Source organism: Mobula birostris, chromosome 15 (genome assembly GCF_030028105.1).
Source record: "Mobula birostris isolate sMobBir1 chromosome 15, sMobBir1.hap1, whole genome shotgun sequence".
Taxonomy (NCBI): Eukaryota; Metazoa; Chordata; class Chondrichthyes; order Myliobatiformes; family Myliobatidae; genus Mobula; species Mobula birostris.
The window spans coordinates 7,720,752-7,740,325 of record NC_092384.1 but is presented as its reverse complement, the minus strand read 5'-3'; the positions used below and the strand labels follow the sequence as shown (position 1 = coordinate 7,740,325).

Here is a 19,574-nt window from a genome sequence, read left to right as displayed (position 1 = left end):
GTAAAGAAGATACGGGATGAGATATTTTGAAGAATGAGAGAAGAGCAGTGAATCTTGATTATAATACAGGATATATTGAAAAAAAATAAAGCGATAGGTCTATGAAGGTTCTTAGTCATCCAGGTCATTGTATATCGAGCAGTAGTGAATCAAGGCAACTGGACTTGCTGTGCTGTCGAGAAGACATTTCGCCACTCATCTGAGAGGCTTCTTCAGTTCTGATCCATGGTGGTAGTTATAAACTGAAGAAGCCTCTCGGATAAGTGGTGTAACATCTTCTAGACAACACAGCAAGTCCAGCTGCCTTGGTAAAGTGATAGGCAACTATCTTTTCTTACAGGCTTATCAAATGGAAGTATTTTCCCTTAAATTATGTTTTAATTTATTCAGTATCCAAGTGTTGGAGCATTAGAATTAAAAGTGTGCTGGAGCCACTGCAGATTAGTAGGATTAAGGGAAGGGAAGGAAAAAATGGATTTCTAAGAGAGAAGGAAGCCAAATTTATTTTTGGCGCCAGCAATAGCTGCTTGTCCCCAGGCTGGTCTGTGGTTACTCACCCATGCCAGATCCATGCGGCAGGCTGGACCAAGTATGAAGCTCAAAGCCTCCGCCAAACCCTGTCATCAGCTGATCCTGCAGAGACACCTGGGAGGGGTACTGGATGATTTCTGTGCAGATGAAGGCTGCCTTCAACAAAGCTCCTGTCAATAATGGTATATTTATTAAAAAACACACAGTAACTCCAATATCTAAAATGATCCGTGGCGTAGGTAGTCAGAGAATGTTTCCCACAGTGGTAATGTCAGATGCTAGGGCACCTAGCTTTAAGGTGAGGGAGAAAGCTGAAAGCAGAAAGCAGAAACCTAAGGCAGGTTTATTTTTAAACAGAGAGAAGCAGGTGCTGGAATGTGCTGCTAGGGGAGGTGGTAGAGGCAGAATTGGCAGCAAGAGGCATTTGGACAGACACATGAACAGGCAAGGACTGGAGGGATATGGGCACGTGCAGGTAGATGGGATTAGTTGAAACTGGCATCAAATGGCCTGTTCTATGTTCAGTTGTTCATTTCCAATATAAATTCCACAACAGCTAATTTACTAGCAGAGTTGTTTCATTTTAGAGATTGTGGCATCAACTTCAAGTCTAAAGGTAAGGACCTGTTATGATTCCCTCTGAATATTCAGTACTTCTCTTCATATCAATGCCTGTTGTGGACAAACTGATAGAGCTTCATTAATTAATTATTTTCACATCATCAACAGGTTGTATTTACATAGAGTCTTTAATACAGCAAAATATTCCAAGGCCCATTACTGTATCCAGGTAAGATTTAACAATGGGGCACTTTAGGAGATATTAGTGCCAATGCCTTCACAGGTTAGGGATGCCTTCCATAGCTCAGCTGTCTAAGACGTGGACACCAATAGCTGATAAATTGCTTGGGTGTGAAAGTGGAGGAGCATAGCTACCCCATGGGATTGTCAGTGTTGGATCCTGATGTTTTTGCAATCCAAAGGTTCTTTGGAAGTCAAGAATGAGGCGTAAGACTTATTGCTTTGCAATTTTATTAAATGTTACAAGAATGAATAATGAACAAATAAAGAGGAGCCAAGAGAACAACAATAGGAAAAAGAGAAGCAGTAGTTGTGGTTGTCTCATATCAGACTAGAGATAACAACATTCCAGTGATAACAAGTTACTTATAAAATAGCCAGATTCAAGTAGTGTGGCACCTGCTACAGAACACTAAGTTTCTAGAAAAATACAAAAGCAACTGTACCATATTTACTGAACAATTACATGTGATTATATAAAAATACGAGTGAGCATAGGAAAATGAAACTACAAGAAAAATAACAATTCTACACTCCAATCGAACGTAGGGCTGGAGGATGAAGGATGGTAAGGCTATCAAGTGATTTGAAAAGAGAGTTGAGAATTAGAAACTGGGATACCGTTTAACAACCAATGTAAGTTAACAAACCCATGACGACAGTTTGTAAAGGTCTGGGTATATAGATGACATACAGCGTCTGAGCCAGGCATGTACGCAGTAACACTATATTCTACATTGCATAATGCTTTTTCCTTGTACTATCTTGATGCCGTGATTTGTATGGATGACCTACAAAACAAAGTTTTACACTGTACGTCAGTACATGTGACAATAATGAACCAATACAGTAACTTCCAGAACATCCCAGGGAAATCTTTTTTTTTCTAATTTCACGTGAAAAGGGTAGTTGTATTAAGATGGGAAACTCAGCAGCCAATTTGTGCACAAACAACAATGTTATAATAGGAGAATAAGCTATGTTTTTGTACATAATGTTGAATTCAAAGTATATGTTGGTCAAAACAATAGGTCAGATTTAGTTTCAGATTCAGATTTATATATCACATGAAAATCAAAACAAACAGCAAAATGTGTTGTTTGCATTAATAACTAACACACCTAAGGATGTGCTGGGGGCAGCCCACAAATGTCACCATACATTCTGGCACCAAAATAGCATTCCCACAATACTTGGTAGAACAGCACAAAAAAAAACACAACAAGCAACAAAATAAGTCCCCTTCCCTTCTCCCAACCACCCACCCACCTAAACACGAGGACAGTTCTCCAACTCCAGAACAGGGCCCCAGTCCCTGGGCTTCCACTCTTCAGTTTTGGCTATCGATCTTCTAACTAGCCGATGACAGAACCCCATGGCTTGAACTCCCCTTCTTGGGATATTTTGTTTGACTGGAACAGCTGACAGGGGCTCTGTTTAATGTCCAGTGCATTTCTGATGGTGCAGAATTCCCTCAGTGTTACAAAGGAGCATCAGTACAGGTGACTGTAGTGGGGATTGAAGTTATGTATTTCTGATTTAGTCTTTGCTTGGCCATCAAGGCTGATCTACCACCAGTACACCATGGCCTCAGGATGTCCCATTGCAGATCAAAAAGCATTTCAGAATCTGGGACACAAACCCAAGGACAGGGGCAGAAGATGAAGTGGAGCACCACACTCTTTAGGTTCCTCCGCCAACTCTCCGTAAGATTTACACTGGCTTGGCTTGGAAATATATCACCTATCCTTCTTTGTTGGTGGGACACAGCTTGGAAGTCCCCTCCTGGGCAACACTGTGGCAGTCACCCCAACAGAGAGACGGCAGAAAGGTTGGAGCAGGCAGCTCCCCACCACCTTTGCAAGAGTGTTTAATAACCGGCAATAAAAGTTGGTCTTGCAGCAGTTCCCATCTAACTGAAGCTTTACCCTAATTAGACAAATGAGCACAGAACAGGGGTTTCCCCTGGGACCTCCAAAGGCCAACATTCAGGATAACCATCAGCAAGGAAAGCATGGTACCTGGTGCATGGGGTTGGCAGTAGTCCTTCAGATCGTCCAGGCTCTGGCATGTTATCTCCAAGGGCATCCCCTGCTCCCTGTCCCCTCGGCTCATGACCAGCCGCAGCCTTGGCTTGGGGGTGCGGCACACCTTTGCTCCAATTGGCTTCTGCCCATCCACTAGTACAGCAACATCCAGCACCATTCCCCCGTGCTCGTACGTGATGGGTGGTGTGTCACTCCAGCCACCTGCGGGAGACAGGCTTCAGAATTTGCACATGCCGTTGTGAGGGTGGCTTTCGGAAAGGATTAAGAAAAATGATAAAAAACTTTAGGAAGCTACTCCCAGGACAGAAATGGCTAATACAAGAGGTACAATTTTAAGGTGATTGGTGGAAAGTATGAGCATATGTCAGAGGTAGGTATTTTACATATCCACTATGTATACAGATCCATAATGCCGTGAAAGTGGTGTTATAGATAGACAGGGTCATAAAGACAGGTTTTAGCACATTGGCCTTCATAAATCAAAGTATAGAGTACAGACGCTGAGGTATTTGGTTGAAGTTGAGTAAGACTTTGGTGAGGCCTAATTTGCAGTACTGAGTGCAGTTCTGGTCACCCACCTGCAGGAAAGATATCAATAAGATTGAAAGAGTTCAGAGAGTATTTACAAGGATGCTGCCAAGAAAGGTTGTTGAGGGCCTGAGCAGTAGGGAAAGGTTAAAAGGGTCATGGCTTTCTTCCCTTGAGAGTAGGAGAACAGGGGGAGATTTGATAGGATTCAAATCTGCGAGGGGTATAGATAGGGTAAATGCAAACAGGCTTTCTTTACTAAGGTTGGGTGAGACTGGAACTAGAGGTCATGGATTAAGGGTGTTAAGTGAAATATTTAAGGGGAACATGAGGGGAAACTTCTTCACTCAGTAAGTGGCAAGAGTGTGGAATGAGCAGCCAGCACAAGTGGTGGAGTGAGTTAGCTTTCAACATTTAAGAGAAGTCTGGATGATCACATGGATGGAAGGAGTATGGAGGGCTGTGGTCCATGTGTAGGTTGATGGGAGGAGGCAGAATAACAGTTCAGCACAAACTAGATGGGCCAAAGGGCCTGGTTCAGTGCTGTCGTGCTTTAGGAGAGTGGTGGGTGTGTGGAATGTGCTGTCAGGAGTAGTGGTAGAGGCAGATACATTAGGGGCATTTATGAAAACTGCTGTATGATAGAAACCTGAATGGTTATGTGGAAGGGAAGAGTTAGATTGATCCTGGGGTAGATTAAAAGATCAGTACAGCATTGTGAAGAGCCTGTACTGTGCTGTACCATTCTATGCTCTGAGTGATTTGAAATGAACACTTGATTATTATCCAACAATGTGGCCAGACTTAAGGCAATCTCCTTAAACAGTGCAGAGAGGGCTCAATGTAACACTGGCTTACTCTCAGCTGCAGCTTCTCAACTCTTCCATGATGTGGACCACAACTCAATTTATTTATTTTATCATCTTGACAACTGAAGAATTTAGTGAGATTAAAAACCTGCAGATGCTGGAATCCTCAAACCAATTGAAGGTGCTGGCTATAATCTGCAGGTCAGGCAGCATTTGTGGAAAAGAAACAGAATGAACATTTCAGGACCAAGTGTCTGAATAGGATCTGAATAGGCCTGAAATACTGTTTCTCTTTCACTGCTGAGCACTGCCCATTTCCTTCACACCATCCGGTCCTGTGGACTTACCCGAAAAATCAATACGAGCTGGGCATTCGGCAATCAGCCAGTGATTCATGGGAGGAAGTTCCGCCTCCCTCATTGAGATGAACTGACGGGCCGTCATGACAGCCTGTCGGATCAGGATTTGCTCTGCCCCCTCGTAGTGACGGGCAGCTCTCACAAGCAGGTCAGGTCTACATGAAGCATACCAAAGACAGAGGGGAAAAAAAATCAACATGACACAACATCCTCTGGTGCATTGAACGTTTGTGAGGTCCCCAGATTTTAGTTCTCTAGAACAATACTTTAAATATCCATTTCTGTTTTGTTACTGTAAACCAATAAAGCAATATAATCTTTTGTTTCCTTACACACCACGGCACAGTAGCATAGTGGTTAGCATAACATCATTACAGCAATTCTTGCCCCTGTCTGTAAGGAGTTTGTACATTCTCCCTGTGACCGTGTGGGTCGTCTTCCACATTTCAAAGGCAGATGGTTAGGGTTAGTGAGTTGTGGATATGCTGTGTTGATGCCGCTACTGTGGTGACACTTGCAGGGGTGTCCAGCACAATCCTTGCTGATTTGATTTTTTTTTAAGATTATGAGGACACTCAGTCCTCATTTGTTGTCATTTAGAAATGCATGCATTAAAAAATGATACAATGTTCCTCCAGTATGATATCACAGAAACACAGGACAGACCAAGACTAAAACTGACAAAAAAACACATAATTATAACATATAGTTACAACAGTGCAAAGCAATACCATAATTTAATAAAGAGCAGACCATGGGCACGGTTAAAAAAAGTCTCAAAATCCCAATAGCCCCACATTTGACACATTTTTTATAAAGGACACGTTTTGCTGTACGTTTCAAAGTACATACAGTATAACAAATAACCTTGGAACATGAACTATAATGTTTTCCTTAGAGTAGCTGACAAGCTGCTGGTAGTTTAGATGGGAGCATTACAACATTTGCTCACACACTGGTTCAGTTCAGCTCAGATTAAACCTTTACTCAGCCCCTGAACTTCACTTGGGTACAGTTCTGTGCACAGTGGCACCCATGAAGTGTCTCCCCCAAGAATTTATACTTGTGTGATTCCAGACACCAACTGCCAGGACACTATTCAAATGCAGTAGGTGTCAACGTCGCATATACCTACTTTGTGGCTTTCTCATTTCTGAATCAGTGGTTAAAGTTTGTTGGGTTGGGGTATATGATTGTTATTTTTCCTGAATTTTCCTTGTAGTTTAATTTTTCGATGCTTGCTTGTATTTTTTTTATATAATCATCCATATACATGTAATTTCAGTCAGTTTTCCAGTAATTATGGACCAGTTGTTCCTGTAATTTTCTAGGAACTTATTAGTCTTCAGAAGCAGGTGAAAAGCCACTTGAAACTGGCTATTTTACAGGTTAACTGTTATCACAGGAATTTTATTATCCCTAGTCTGATATGAGTCAACTAAGACTACTTTTTTAGTCTGGTCTTTTCTTTGGTCCCTCAACGCTTCTTCTTGTTCTTCTTTACTCTTGTAACACTTAATGAAATGGCTGTAGCCACAAGTTTTATACCTCATTCTTGACTTCCAAAGAACTTTTGTATCTCAAAACATTGGGATTCAATAGCTTCAAAAAACACCTCACCTGTTACAGGGCTGCAGTTGGAGACACTTGAAAGTTCTTATGACAAACTTTTGATAAGAAATTTATTGGCTGAAAATTATTCCTCCATCAAGAAGACAAATAAAACCAAACTACCTAAGCATTATATCACTAAGCTGTTTTGAAATTTCCAGGGCCATGTCATCAGAAAGGGAGAAATAGAATGCCTTACATTTCAAGGTCGTATGCCTGGGAAACACAGAAGAGGAAGGCAAAGAAGAAAATATATGGACGCTGTGAAAGAACTAACAGATCTAAGTGTACGAGATATCATTAACACTGTGTGGGATCGTTTGATGTGGAAAGCCATGATCGCCCAAGCGTGTAACATGAAGAAGTTTTGAAATTGGCTGCCTCAGGTCCCACACTGCCACTGACCAGACTTTAAAATGTACTTCACTGTTTGTAAAGTGTTTTAAAATTGTGGGATTGTGAAAGGTGCTATGAAAATGTAACCTTTATACTCCGGAACACCCACACACACAGTTATATGCAAAGGAGCAAAAATACTGGCTGATTTACTGTATTGACCCTGAGACAAAAGGTTCCAAAACACAAGAGATTCTGCAGATGTTGGAAATCCAGAGCAAGACACACAAAATACTGTTGGAATTCAGCAGGTCAGGCAGCGTCTATGGAGGGGAATAAAGAGTTGGCATTTCAGACTGAGACCGTTCATCAGTACTCCCTGCCCCCTTAACAGTCCAATCTACGCTGAATAAACATGAAGAGATGGGTCATTAGCACTGCAAAGGTTTTATTTGTTTAGATGAGGGAATTCTGTGACTGATATCCTGTGAATTGAGGGTAACACTTCAATTACCTACTAAGGAGGTTGAAATAGATTTTCAGTAAGCTTGTTCCAACGTTTATTTGATTTTACAGGGGAGTAAGCCTTGCTGAGATCCTTTTTCACAGCTGAATCTTAGGACAGTACTGCACAGGAACAGGCTCCTTAACCTATGATGTTGTGCCAAACTAAATAAACTAACAATTAAACTAGCCTAACTAATATAATGTATTCTGCCCACGCAATGTTGATATCTGTCTTTTCACGTTCATGGGCCTATCTTCTTCTCTCTTCGCACTTCCAGCACTGCCCCGGCAGCACATTCCAGGCAGACACCCCTCAGTGTAATAGAGAACTTGCTCCACACATTTCCTCTTCTCAGCTTAAGTGCATGCCCTCTAATGTTAGTCAATACGACCCTGCGGAAAAGATACTGGCTGACTACTCATCTATGCCTCTCAATAATCTTATGTTGTAAGGGTGAAATGAAAACATTCCTTAACCTCTGGCTGTTGTTTTCGATAAACCAGGCATAAATATTTCTGTCTCTGGGCTTGTGCACTGTAGTGGTATGACAGAGCCTACATCTGCAGGTCTGACTCGTCTCTTGATTCTGGCCATCCCAGGGAATTCCTGTGCTGACCTGGGCACTCAGTCACTACAGAACCCTGGCCCCAGTCAGACAGTGATCCGACAGGCCTGGTGAGGCATGCCCTCTTCTCACTAGTACCAAGAGGCACAAGAGCTAATAGGAGGGGGCTCAGGGCTCCTAACGTTTCTCTGTCATTCATTTCCTTCTGTTTGGTGGATGTCTGCGAAGAGTAAGAATTTCAGGCAGTATACTGTATACATTCTCAGCTATTAAATGGAACCACTGAACCACTGAAAGTGTGGGGGATGTCACAGGTAACATTTCAACAAAGAGAGTGGTGAGCACATGGAACACCCTGGTCATAGAAGCAGATACATGAAGGGGATTTAAGAAACTCTTAGACAGGCAAGTGGATAACAGAAAAGTGGAGAGCTATGTAGGAGGGAAGGGTATATTAATCTTAGAGTAGGTTACAAGGTCAGTTTCTCATTGTTGGCTGAAGGGCCTGTACTGTGTAGTAATACCGTACACTCAGTGGCCACTTTATTAGGTGCACCTGTACAACGCTCGTTAATACAAATACCTAACCAGGCAATCATGTGACAGCAACTCAATGCATAAAAGCATGCAGACATAGCCAAAAGGTTCAGTTGTTGTTCAGACCAAACATCAGAATGAGAAAGAAATGTAATCTAAGTGACTCTAATCATGGAATGATTGTTGGTGCCAGACAGGGTGGTTTGAATATCTCAGAAACTGCTGATCTCCTGGGATTTTCACACATGACATTCTGCAGAGTTTACATAGAATGGTGTGAAAACAATGAACATCCAGTGAGGGGCAGTTCTGTGGGTGAAAACACCTTGAGAACGCCTGGAGTTAATGAGAGAGGCCGGAGGAGAAGGGCCAGACTGGCTCAAGCTGACAGGAAGGTGACAGTCACTCAAATAACCACACGTTACAACGGTGGTGTGTGCAAGAGCATCTCTGAATGCACAGCACATGGAACCTCGAGGTGGATGAACTACCACAGATATACACTGGGTGTACGCTCTGTTATTGTCATATGGTAATTGTTTTGTACCTCACACAGTACTGCTGCCACAAAGCAACACATTGCATGACCTTTGTCACTGATAACAAACTTGTTTCTGACCCTCACCTGCTCAGCCACCTGCTCCGCTCCTCTGCCAGCTTCTTCACTCCCAGCGCCAGCTCCCTGCTCTCCAGCAGCTGGAAGGCTTCCGACCAGGCCCGATTGGCGGCGGGCCCACTCCGCAGACCACCTCGTCCCCCAGCCATGCAGCCCAACACGTCCGCCACACAGGCAAGAGTGCGAGCTGCAACCCCTGGGTCGCTGGTGGTGGCAGCCACTGTAAACCAAGACGACAGCTGGTAACCTGCTCAGTGACAGCCTCCCCTGGAAACGGAGTTCAGTCAGGCCAGGCTAGCAAAGCCTGAATGTGTCACTCCTCCCCAACAATCCATGCAGGCTGCTGACCCAGTACTGAGCCCGCTTCTGTCAGTGATGTCTGGCCCCTACTGGCAGGGGTACAGTGCAACAAAGGACTGCTGGTGCTGGAATCCGCAGCAACACACAGCTGGAGGAACTGCCAATGTCATCTGGCAGGAAGGATGTGGAAGCTTTAGAGAGGGTGCAGAGGGGATTTACCAGGATGCTGCCTGGATTAGAGACCGTGTCTCATGAGGATAGGTTGAGTGAGCTCGGGCTTTTCTCTTTGGAGGATGAGAGGTGAATCGACAGAGGTCTAGAAGGTTATAAGAGGCATAGTGTTACATGCCCACAGTTTGATCACGGGACAGTGGGATGATGTAATGGTCTTGTGAGTGGGATGATGTAATTATCTCATGACCATGGGGTGATGTTATGTCACATGATGGCGTGTTCCCTACAGTATTTAAGGAAGCCCGCCAAAGTGTGATGCAGTTTTACTTTCTATTTTAAGGTGCAAACACGTTGCTGCCGGCAGTTTCGCCAATCGCTGCCAGTTTTTGTTTGTTGCACCTTTGTTTTACCTTTACAGTCTAGTGTTGGACAGTGAAGACCTTACCAAAGTATGGGAACCCGAAAGATTGGGTAAAGTTAATGATGTTCGATGCTTTGGAAATGATCCGACTATTTGGAATCAGAATCGTCCAGGAAATTGTGGCATGCATGTTTGAGTACACCCCTGCAAGGTCAGGACGGTTTGTGCAGTGTCCCCCTCCCAAGAGAAAAGGTCAGTTACTTCATGACCTTATATTCGACGTGACTACTTTGGACAAAGCATCGCTTGACTGTGATCGGCAGATTCGTCATTTTCTTTGGAGGAATTGTTGCTGCAGTAAAGTCTCTCCTTAAAGACTGTAAAAATCTCTTGGACTTTTCAACTTACGACTTTAAGACTATACTTGAATGAGAACTCGTTAAGAACTATTTCTAAGTTTGACTATTTGTTTGAGATAGCCGCATAATGGTTAACTTCCGGTTAAACTAGTTTGTTTACTTTTCTATGTTTTGAGTAGAGATTAATAAATATCGTTGTTTGTTTATAAAACCTGACTCATTTCATATCCATTGTTGCTGGACACATGACACATAGATAGGGTTGATAACCAGAATGTTTTTGCCAGGGCCGAAAGGCTAATACAAGGGGGCATAATTTAAGGAAAGTATAGGGTGAATGGCAGATTTAATTTTTTACACAGAGGGTGGTGGGAGTGTGAACACCCTCCCAAGAATAGTGGTAGAGGCAGATAGGAGGAAAGGTAAAAGTATTCTTAGGGTAGGTTAAAAGTTCAGCACAGCACTGTGGGCTGAAGGGTCTGTACAGCTCTATGTTCCATGACAGGTGACACCCTTGGCAATATGGTGTCAGTTTACAGCTCCACTGTAACCTGAGCTCAGAATGTGACTTTAGCCACTGAGGTGGGACTGGAGCCTAGGAACCCCTCACACACTAAAATCCCCAAGCCCTTGTTCAGCTTCCTGTTCTACTGACCATAAAGATGTTGGCTCTCACCTGTATCAAGTGTACGTAGTATTTCCTCCTCATGCCCCTCACAGATGGCTGCTTGAATGAGAGGGCAGAGGCTGCTGTCTTTGCGAGTGCACAGGATGCTCTGCACTTGGCTCTGGGTTTGGGCGAGGAAGAGCTGCTGCCTCCAGCCGAGCTCGGCCTGCTGGTCCAGGCAGTTCAGAATCTCCCTCATTGACAGGCGCCAGGCAGACTGCCATCTCCTCAGATCCTGCCCGCTCGGCTGTCCGAGCAGCCACAACACGTCCTCCATCCCAACAAGCTCGGTTGCGTGCAAGACTGGGAAGAGTTGAGCACTGAGGAGGTTGTTTTCCATTTGGCTAGGAGCCCACACCTCCTCCTTCCTGTGAGAAACAAGTCCATCAGGCAGTGGTCAGCACGGAATTTCCTGCAGACGTTGTGAGCCAGGGACTCCGATTCAATGGAGGTGGTTCCCTGAGAAAACTGTCAAGACCATCTGGTAGAATGCCTCATTGCCACAACTCACCAATACCGATTCTTTTTACCTTATATGTCAATGATTTGGATCATGGAATTGATGCCTTTCTTGCAAAGTTTTCAGAAAGTATGAAGATAGGTGCTAACTTCCATTCCAGCACAGTGCACATCCCCATCCAGCACAGTGCACATCCCCATCCAGCACAATACACATCCCCGTTCCAGCACAATACACATCCCCGTTCCAGCACAATATACATCCCCGTTCCAGCACAGTACACATCCCCGTTCCAGCACAGTATACATCCCTGTTCCAGCACAATACACATTCCCGTTCCAGCACAGTGCACATTTCCATTCCAGCACAGTGCACATCCCCATCCAGCACAATACACATCCCCATTCCAGCACAGTACACATACCCGTTTTAGCACAGTACACATCCCCATTCCAGCACAGTACACATCCCCGTTCCAGCACAGTACACATCCCCGTTCCAGCACAATACACTGCTTGTCATAGGCAAATAGATGGGAAAACATTAAGGGCCAATTTTTAAGGGGATCCTGCTTCAGTGATAAATCTATCAACGCTATCAAACTGTATTGTGCCAAAAGTTGTAAAGCGTGAACTGGATGCTGACAAAACATTGGCTGCCAAACCACCCAGTAAAGAGACAGAAAAAGAACCTTTAAAATGAGGGGGGAGATGAGAGAGAGAGATAGAGATAGAGATAGAGGGAGAGAGAGAGAGACATGCACGCACACACACACTTACAGACACACACACACACACACACACACACACACACACACACAGACTCACACACACACACGGGCACACACACATAAACACACACAAAGACAGACACACACTCACTCACTCACACACAAACTCAGACACACACATACAAAGATACACACACATACGCACTGGCACACACAGACACACACACCATACGCACACAGGCACTCACATATATGCATGCATACACACACACACACACACACACACACACAGAGCCATACACACTTACAGACACGCACACACACACCGAGCGAGAGAGACACACACACATACCAACATAGACACACACACATACACATACCGAGCGAGAGAGACACACACACATACCAACATAGACACACACATCACACACACACACCTGCAGGACCACAGCAGGGTAGTGAACTCATTGGTAATCCTTCAGAAGGTATGTCTTTTGTACTAGAGGGCACACTGTGCTGTATTTAACTGTAATCCTACCACTTCCACTTTTTTCATCCCCTATTTTTTGCACTAATGTAACTATTATATACATTTACTGTAATTCACAGTTTTTTCATGTATTGCATTATACTGCTACAAAATTAACTACTTAATTGCCGGTGATGTGAAAGCTGATTCTGATTCTACGGTACTGCCTCCAAAGGTGCATGCAAGGGATGATGTAAGCCAGCCTTACTTGATTCCAGTTCTTTCAAAGAATGTGGACCATGGAACATTCAGGAAGGTTGAGGAGCTACTGCTGAAAGGCACCTAAAAGAGAGACAAGAAGATTGTATTGTTAAGAATGGTTCAGATCTACCATAGGAGACTCGGAAAGGGCTGGTTTGTACTCAGCATGTTAGACTCTTTCAAGTCCTGAGGTTAAATAAGCACAAGATTTAAAAAGCAAGCAGGACCTGATTGGATATTCGGCAGAGTTTAAGATTGCGTAAGTGATTAAGTACTTGGCAAGGGCCCTACAAACAGCAGTTCGGTTTAAGTGGAGTGACATTGTTGGTGTGGGCCAGTATTAGAGTGGACAGCTGAAGCTTTGGCTCAAGAGGCTTTGGCAAGAAGAGGGGGTGGCTAAGATAAACTTCTGGTGAGTTTCTTTCTTTTTGCACAGTTGAGAGCAGTAGGAATGACAAGCAGGACAGTGGAGTGCTCCTCTTGTGGGATGTGGGAAGACAGGGAGACCTCGAGTGTCCCAGACAACTACTCCTGCAAGAAGAGCATGCTGTGCAGCATCTTACAGACAGTGTCAGGGAACTGGCGCTGGCGCTGGAGCTGAATGAGCTCTGGACCACTCAGGAGGCTGAAGCTCTGACTGACAGGAGATACAGGGCGGTAGTCACACCTAAGGTGCAGGACCCAGGTAACTGGGTGACCATCAGGAGAGGGAAAAGGAATAGGCAGCCTGCGCATGGTTCCCCTGTGGCCTTTCCTCTCAATAACAAGAATATTGTTGTGGATACTGTTTTGGAGATGATCTTGCAGAGAAAACCCACAGCAATCAGGTCTCTGGCACTGTGCTTGGCTCTGTGGGGAGAAGAGGCAAGCTGTCATGAGAGGGAATTCGTTGGTTAGGAGAGTAAACAGAAGGTTCTGTGGATGAGAATGAGATTCCCGGATGGTAAGTGCCTCTCAGGTGCTAGGGCCAGAGATATCCTGGATCGAGTCCAGCGCATTCCTTAGGGGGAGGTGAGCAGCTAAAGTTTTGTGGTCCAAAGACATAGTCAGGAAGTGTGACGAAGTCCTGCAAAGTGGATTCAGGGAGCTGCGTGGCAAGTTAAAGGACAGGACTTCTAGGCTGGTGATCTCCCATGGGTTTGCTACCCATGCCACCTGCTAGGAAATAGGAAGATAATACAGTTTAACACATGGCTAAGGAGATGGCGCAGGATGGAGAGCTTCAGATCTTTGGAGCATTAGGCTCTCTTCCATGGACAGTAAGAGCTATATAATCGGGACATTTTGCACTTGAACTGGAGGAGGACTAATATCCTTGTGGGAAGGTGTGCTGGATCTGCTCAGTGGGACGGTGGCAGTGGTGTTTAAACTGGGGAATGGAACCAGAGTGCCAGTAATTGTGGGGAAAATAGATACACATACACAGACAGGACTGAAAGGCTCAGCAGGCCGGGAGCACTGTGCAGTGTTACACCTATTTCCATGCAAGCAATATTGTAGCTAAGGCAGATGATCTAAGAGCATGGATCAGCAGGTGGAATTATGACACTGTAACCATTGGAGAGAGTTGGTTGCAGGAGACAGGATTGGCAGCTCAGTACTCTGGGGTTCTGTGGTTTTAGATATGATAGAAGGGGAGGGATTAAAGGGGGAGGAGTGGCATTCCTAGACAGGGGAAGTGTCACAGTAGTGCTCAGACAGGGCAAATTGGAGGGCTCGTTTACTAAGGCTATACGGGTGGAACTGAAGAATGATGGGGATAACCATAAATAAGATTATATTATTGACCACCCAACAGTTCGCAGAATTTAGAGGAGCAAATTTGTGGAGACATAACAGACAATTGCCAAGTAAAACTAGACTGCAATACCAAGTGATTTTCACTTTCCACACATTGACTAGGACTCCCATATTGTAAAGGAACTGGATGGATAGAGTCTGTCAAATGTGTTCAGGGAAATTTCCTTAATCAATATGCAGTATCAGGGAAGGTGTGATACTGGATCTCCCACCAGGGAATGAGACAGAGCAGGCAGGTGACAGAAGTGTGTGTAGGGAAACATTTTGGATCCGATGACCATAATTCCACTAGTTTCAAGATAATTGTGAAGGATGGAACTGGTCTTGGGGTTGAAATTTTACTTTGATGGCATCAGAAAGCAACTGGCAGGCGTGGATTGGGACAGGTTGTTTTCTGGCAAAGGTGTGCTTGGTAAGTGGGAAGATTGCTGAAGTGAAAAATTAAGAATAGAGTTTGTATGTTCCCGTTAGGATACAAGGCAAGGCAAGGCTAACAGGTTTAGGAAACCTTGGTTTTCAATGGATACTGAGGCCCTGGTTAAGAAGAAGAAGGAGATGCATAGCAGGTGTTGGCAGCAAGGGACAAATGAAGTGCTTGAGCGTAACATATACAAGTGAACACTTAGGAAGGAAATCAGGAGGCCTAAAAGAAGGCATGAAGTTGTTCTGGCAGACAACGTGAACAAGAATCCCAAGAGCTTCTGTAGATATATTTAGAACAAAAGGACAGCAAGGGACTTGAAGATAAGCATGGTCATCTATGCATGGAGCTGAAAGTGATGCAGAAGATCTGAAATGGGGTCTTTGCAAATGTATTTACTTGGGAGACAGACGCAGAATCTATAGTACTGAGACAAAAGAGAGGTGAGGTCATGGATGGTAAACAGATTACAAAAGAGGAGGTACTTGCTGTTTTGAGGCGAATTAGGGTGGATAGGCCTCCACAGTCTGACAGGGTGTCTCTTCGGATCTTGTAGGAGGCTAAGGCAGAAACTGCGGAGGCATGGCAAAGATACCTAAAACATTCTAATGCAAGGATGAGGTCATATCTAACCAATTTTATAGAGCTTTTTGAAGAGATTACCAGGAAAGTTGATGAAGGAATGGTAATGGGTGTTGTCTGCATGGACTTTAGCAAGGTCTTTGACAAAGTCCTGCATGAGAAGCTAGTCCAGAAGGTTCAGTTTGCTTGGTATTTATGATAAAGTAGTAAATTGGATTCAATATTGGGTTTGCGGGAGTAGCCAGAGAGTGGTAGTAGGTGGAGGCCTGTGACTAGTGGTGTGTCGCAGGGATCAGTACAGGGTCCGTTATTGTTTGTCATCTTATAAATGATTTGGAAGACAAATGCAGTAAATTGGATCAACAAATTTGTGGATGCCTCCAAGATGGGGGGTGGGGCGGGGGTGCATAGTGGACAGCAAGGGAGGCTATCAAGGTCTGCAGCGTGATCTAGATCAGCTGGAAAACTGGGCTGGTAAATGGCAAATGGACTTTAATTCAGACAATGAGGTGTTGCACTTTGGGAGGACAAACCAGCGTAGGACATAAACTCGGTGGCCACTTTATTAAGTATCTCCTGTCCTAATAAAGTGTCCACTGAGTGTATATTTGTGGTCTTCTGTTGCTGTAGCTCATCCACTTTAATGTTCGACATTTTGTGCATTCAGAGATGTCCTTTCGCACACCACTGTAGTAGCGTGTAGTCATTTGCGTTACTGTTGCCTTCCTGTCAGCTTGAAACAGTCTGGCCATTCTCCTCTGACCTCTCTCATTAACAAGGCACTTTCAAAGTTCACAGTACCTTTATCATCGAAGCACATATACATCATGCAACCTTGAAATTCATCTCATTGTAGGCAGCCACAAAACAAGACACCTAACAGAACCCATTAAAAAAAAGACCGACAAACACCCAATGTACAGGGAGAGACAGAATTACGCACACAGTAAAAGCAAGCAATAAGCATTCAGAACGACAGTAAGTCCCAGGACACGAAGCTCGGGGCAGGCCACAGCTTCAGCCTCAGTACATTGCATTACATAATAATAAAAAAACTGTAATTTACAATAGGAAACATTAAATGTTAATGCAAAAAGAGATTTAAAAAAATACTGAGGTAGTGTACATGGGTTCAATGTCCATTCAGAAATCTGATGGCAGAGGGCAAGAAGCTGTTCCTAAAACATGTCTTTGCTCCTGTACCTCCTCCTTGATGGAAGCAATGAGAAGAGAGCTTGTTCTTGTTGAGGGGGATCTGTAATAATGGGTGCTGAGTTTTTGAGGGTTCACCTTTTGAAGATGTCCTCATTGCTGGAGGTGAATTCCTATGAAGGAGATGCCTGAGTTTGCAAATTACTGCAGCTTTTCTCCGATCCTGTGTAATGGCCCTCCTACACCTAAAACTCTTGATGAAATATAGCCGCTATTGTGTCTTCTTTGTAATTGCATCAATATGTTCACTCCAGGAGATATTGACACCTAGGAGCTTGAAACTGTTCATCTGTTGCACTGCTAATCCCCCAATGAGGACTTCCCTTGACTTCCCCTTTCTGAAGTCCACAATCAATTACTGATGTTGAGTGCAAGGTTGTTGCCACACCACTCAACCAGCTGGTATACCTCACTGCTGTACGCCTCCTCGTCACTATCTGAGATTCTGTAAACAATAGTTCAAAGTAAATTTATTATCAAATATACATATATGTCACCATACACAACTCTGAGATTCATTTTCTTTCAGGCACACTCAATAAATCTATAATAGACTGATAACCATAACAAAATCAATGAAAGACTGCACTAACTTGGGCACTCAGCCAGTATGCAAAAGCCAACAGACTGTGCAAATACAAAAGGAAAGAAATAATAATAAATAAGCAATAAATATTGAGAACATGAGAAGAACATTCCTTGAAAGAGAGTTTATAGGTTGTGTGAACAGTTCACTGATGGGGCAAGTGAAGTTGAGTGGTTGATTTAAGAGCCTGATGGTTGAGGGGTAATAACTGCTCCTGAATCTGGTGGTCTGAGCTCCGAAACTCCTGTACCTTCTACCTGATGGCAGCAGCGAGAAGCGAGCATGACCTGGGTGGTGGAGGTCCTTGATGATGGATGCTGCTTTCCCGCCAGTGTTTCGTGTAGACGTGCTCAATGGTGGGGAGGGCTTTACCCTTGATGGACTGGGCCGTATCCATTACTTTTTGTAGAATTTTCTATTCAAGGGCATTGGTGTTTCCATACCAGGCTGTGATACAGCCAGTCAATATACTCTCCAACACACATCTATAGAATTTTGTCAACGTTTCAGATGTCATGCTGAATTTTTGCGAATTTCTGAGGAAGTAGAGGCACGACTGTGCTTTCTTCATTATTGCCCCTACAAGCTGGACCTAGGACAGGCCCTCCAAAATAATAACTCCAAGGAATTTAGTTGCTGACCCTCTCCACCTCTGATCCTCCACTGAGGACTGGCTCATGAACCTCTAGTTTTCTTCTCCTGAAGTCAATAATCAGCTCCTTGGTCTTGCTGACATTGAGTAAAAGGTTATTGATACTAGACACTAGAATACTACAGCACAGTACAGGCCCTTCGGCCCTCGATATTGTGCCGACCCATATATTCCTTAAAAAAACATACTAAACCCACACTACCCCGTAACGCTCTATTTTTCTTTTATCCATGTGCCTGTCAAGAGGCTCTTAAATACCACTAATGTTTTAGCCTCCACCACCATCCCTGGCAAGTCATTCCAGGCACCCACAACCTTCTGTGTAAAAAACTTACCCCTGATGTCTCCCCTAAACTTCCCTCCCTTAACTTTGCACATATGCCCTCTGGTGTTTGCTATCTGGGCCCTGGGAAATAGGTACTGGCTATCCACCCTATCTATGACTCTCATAATCTTGTAGACCTCTATCAAGTCCCCTTTCATCCTTCTATGCTCCAAAGAGAAAAGTCCCAGCTCTGCTAACCTTGCTTTGTAAGACTCGTTTTCCAATCCAGGCAACATCCTGGTAAATCTTCTCTGCAGCCTCTCCATAGCTTCCACATCCTTCCTATAATGAGGTGACCAGAACTGAACACAATATTCTAAGTGTGGTCTCACCAGAGATTTGTAGAGTTGCAACATGACCTCTCTACTCTTGAACTCAATCCCCCTATTAATGAAGCCTGGCATCCCATAGGCCTTCTTAATTATCCTATCAACCTGTGCAGCAACCTTGAGGGATGTATGGATTTGAAACCCAAGGTCACTCTGTTCATCCACACTCTTAAGTAACCGACCATTAACCCTGTACTCAGCCTTCTGGTTTGTCCTTCCAAAATGCATCACCTCACACTTATCCAGATTGAACTCCATCTGCCACTTTTCTGCCCAACTCTGCATCCTGTCTATATCCTCTTGTAACCTTTGACAACCTACAGCTCCATCCATAACTCCTCCAAACTTCGTATCATCTGCAAACTTACTCACCCATCCTTCCGCCTCTTCATCCAGGTCATTTATAAAAATCACAAAGAGCAGGGGTCCTAGGACAGATCCTTGCAGCACTCCACTAGTCACCAACCTCCAGGCAGAATACTTTCCTTCCACTACTACTCTCTTCCTTTTAGCCAATTTTTTATCCAAACAGCCAAGGTTCCACTGATCCCATGCCTCATGACTTTCTGGCTGAGTCTCTCATTGGGGACCTTGTCAAATGCCTTGCTAAAATCCATGTAGATCACATCTACTGCCC

At 44.1% G+C, this 19,574-nt stretch overlaps 1 protein-coding gene across 4 annotated transcripts in view; it reads right to left on the bottom strand.

The window, feature by feature from the left end:
• The window catches only part of fcsk (fucose kinase), a 336,758-nt gene that overhangs the window by 30,850 nt on the left and 286,334 nt on the right, over nucleotides 1-19,574 (bottom strand). For all 4 annotated transcript variants that reach the window (XM_072279284.1, XM_072279282.1, XM_072279286.1 and 1 more), the window contains exons 14-19: nucleotides 13,038-13,111; nucleotides 11,120-11,478; nucleotides 9,259-9,469; nucleotides 5,065-5,231; nucleotides 3,354-3,581; nucleotides 558-701 (exon numbers count right to left, since the gene is read on the bottom strand). In XM_072279284.1, the coding sequence (XP_072135385.1) occupies nucleotides 558-701; nucleotides 3,354-3,581; nucleotides 5,065-5,231; nucleotides 9,259-9,469; nucleotides 11,120-11,478; nucleotides 13,038-13,111 (1,183 nt within the window). The remainder of the gene's footprint in view (nucleotides 1-557; nucleotides 702-3,353; nucleotides 3,582-5,064; nucleotides 5,232-9,258; nucleotides 9,470-11,119; nucleotides 11,479-13,037; nucleotides 13,112-19,574) is intronic.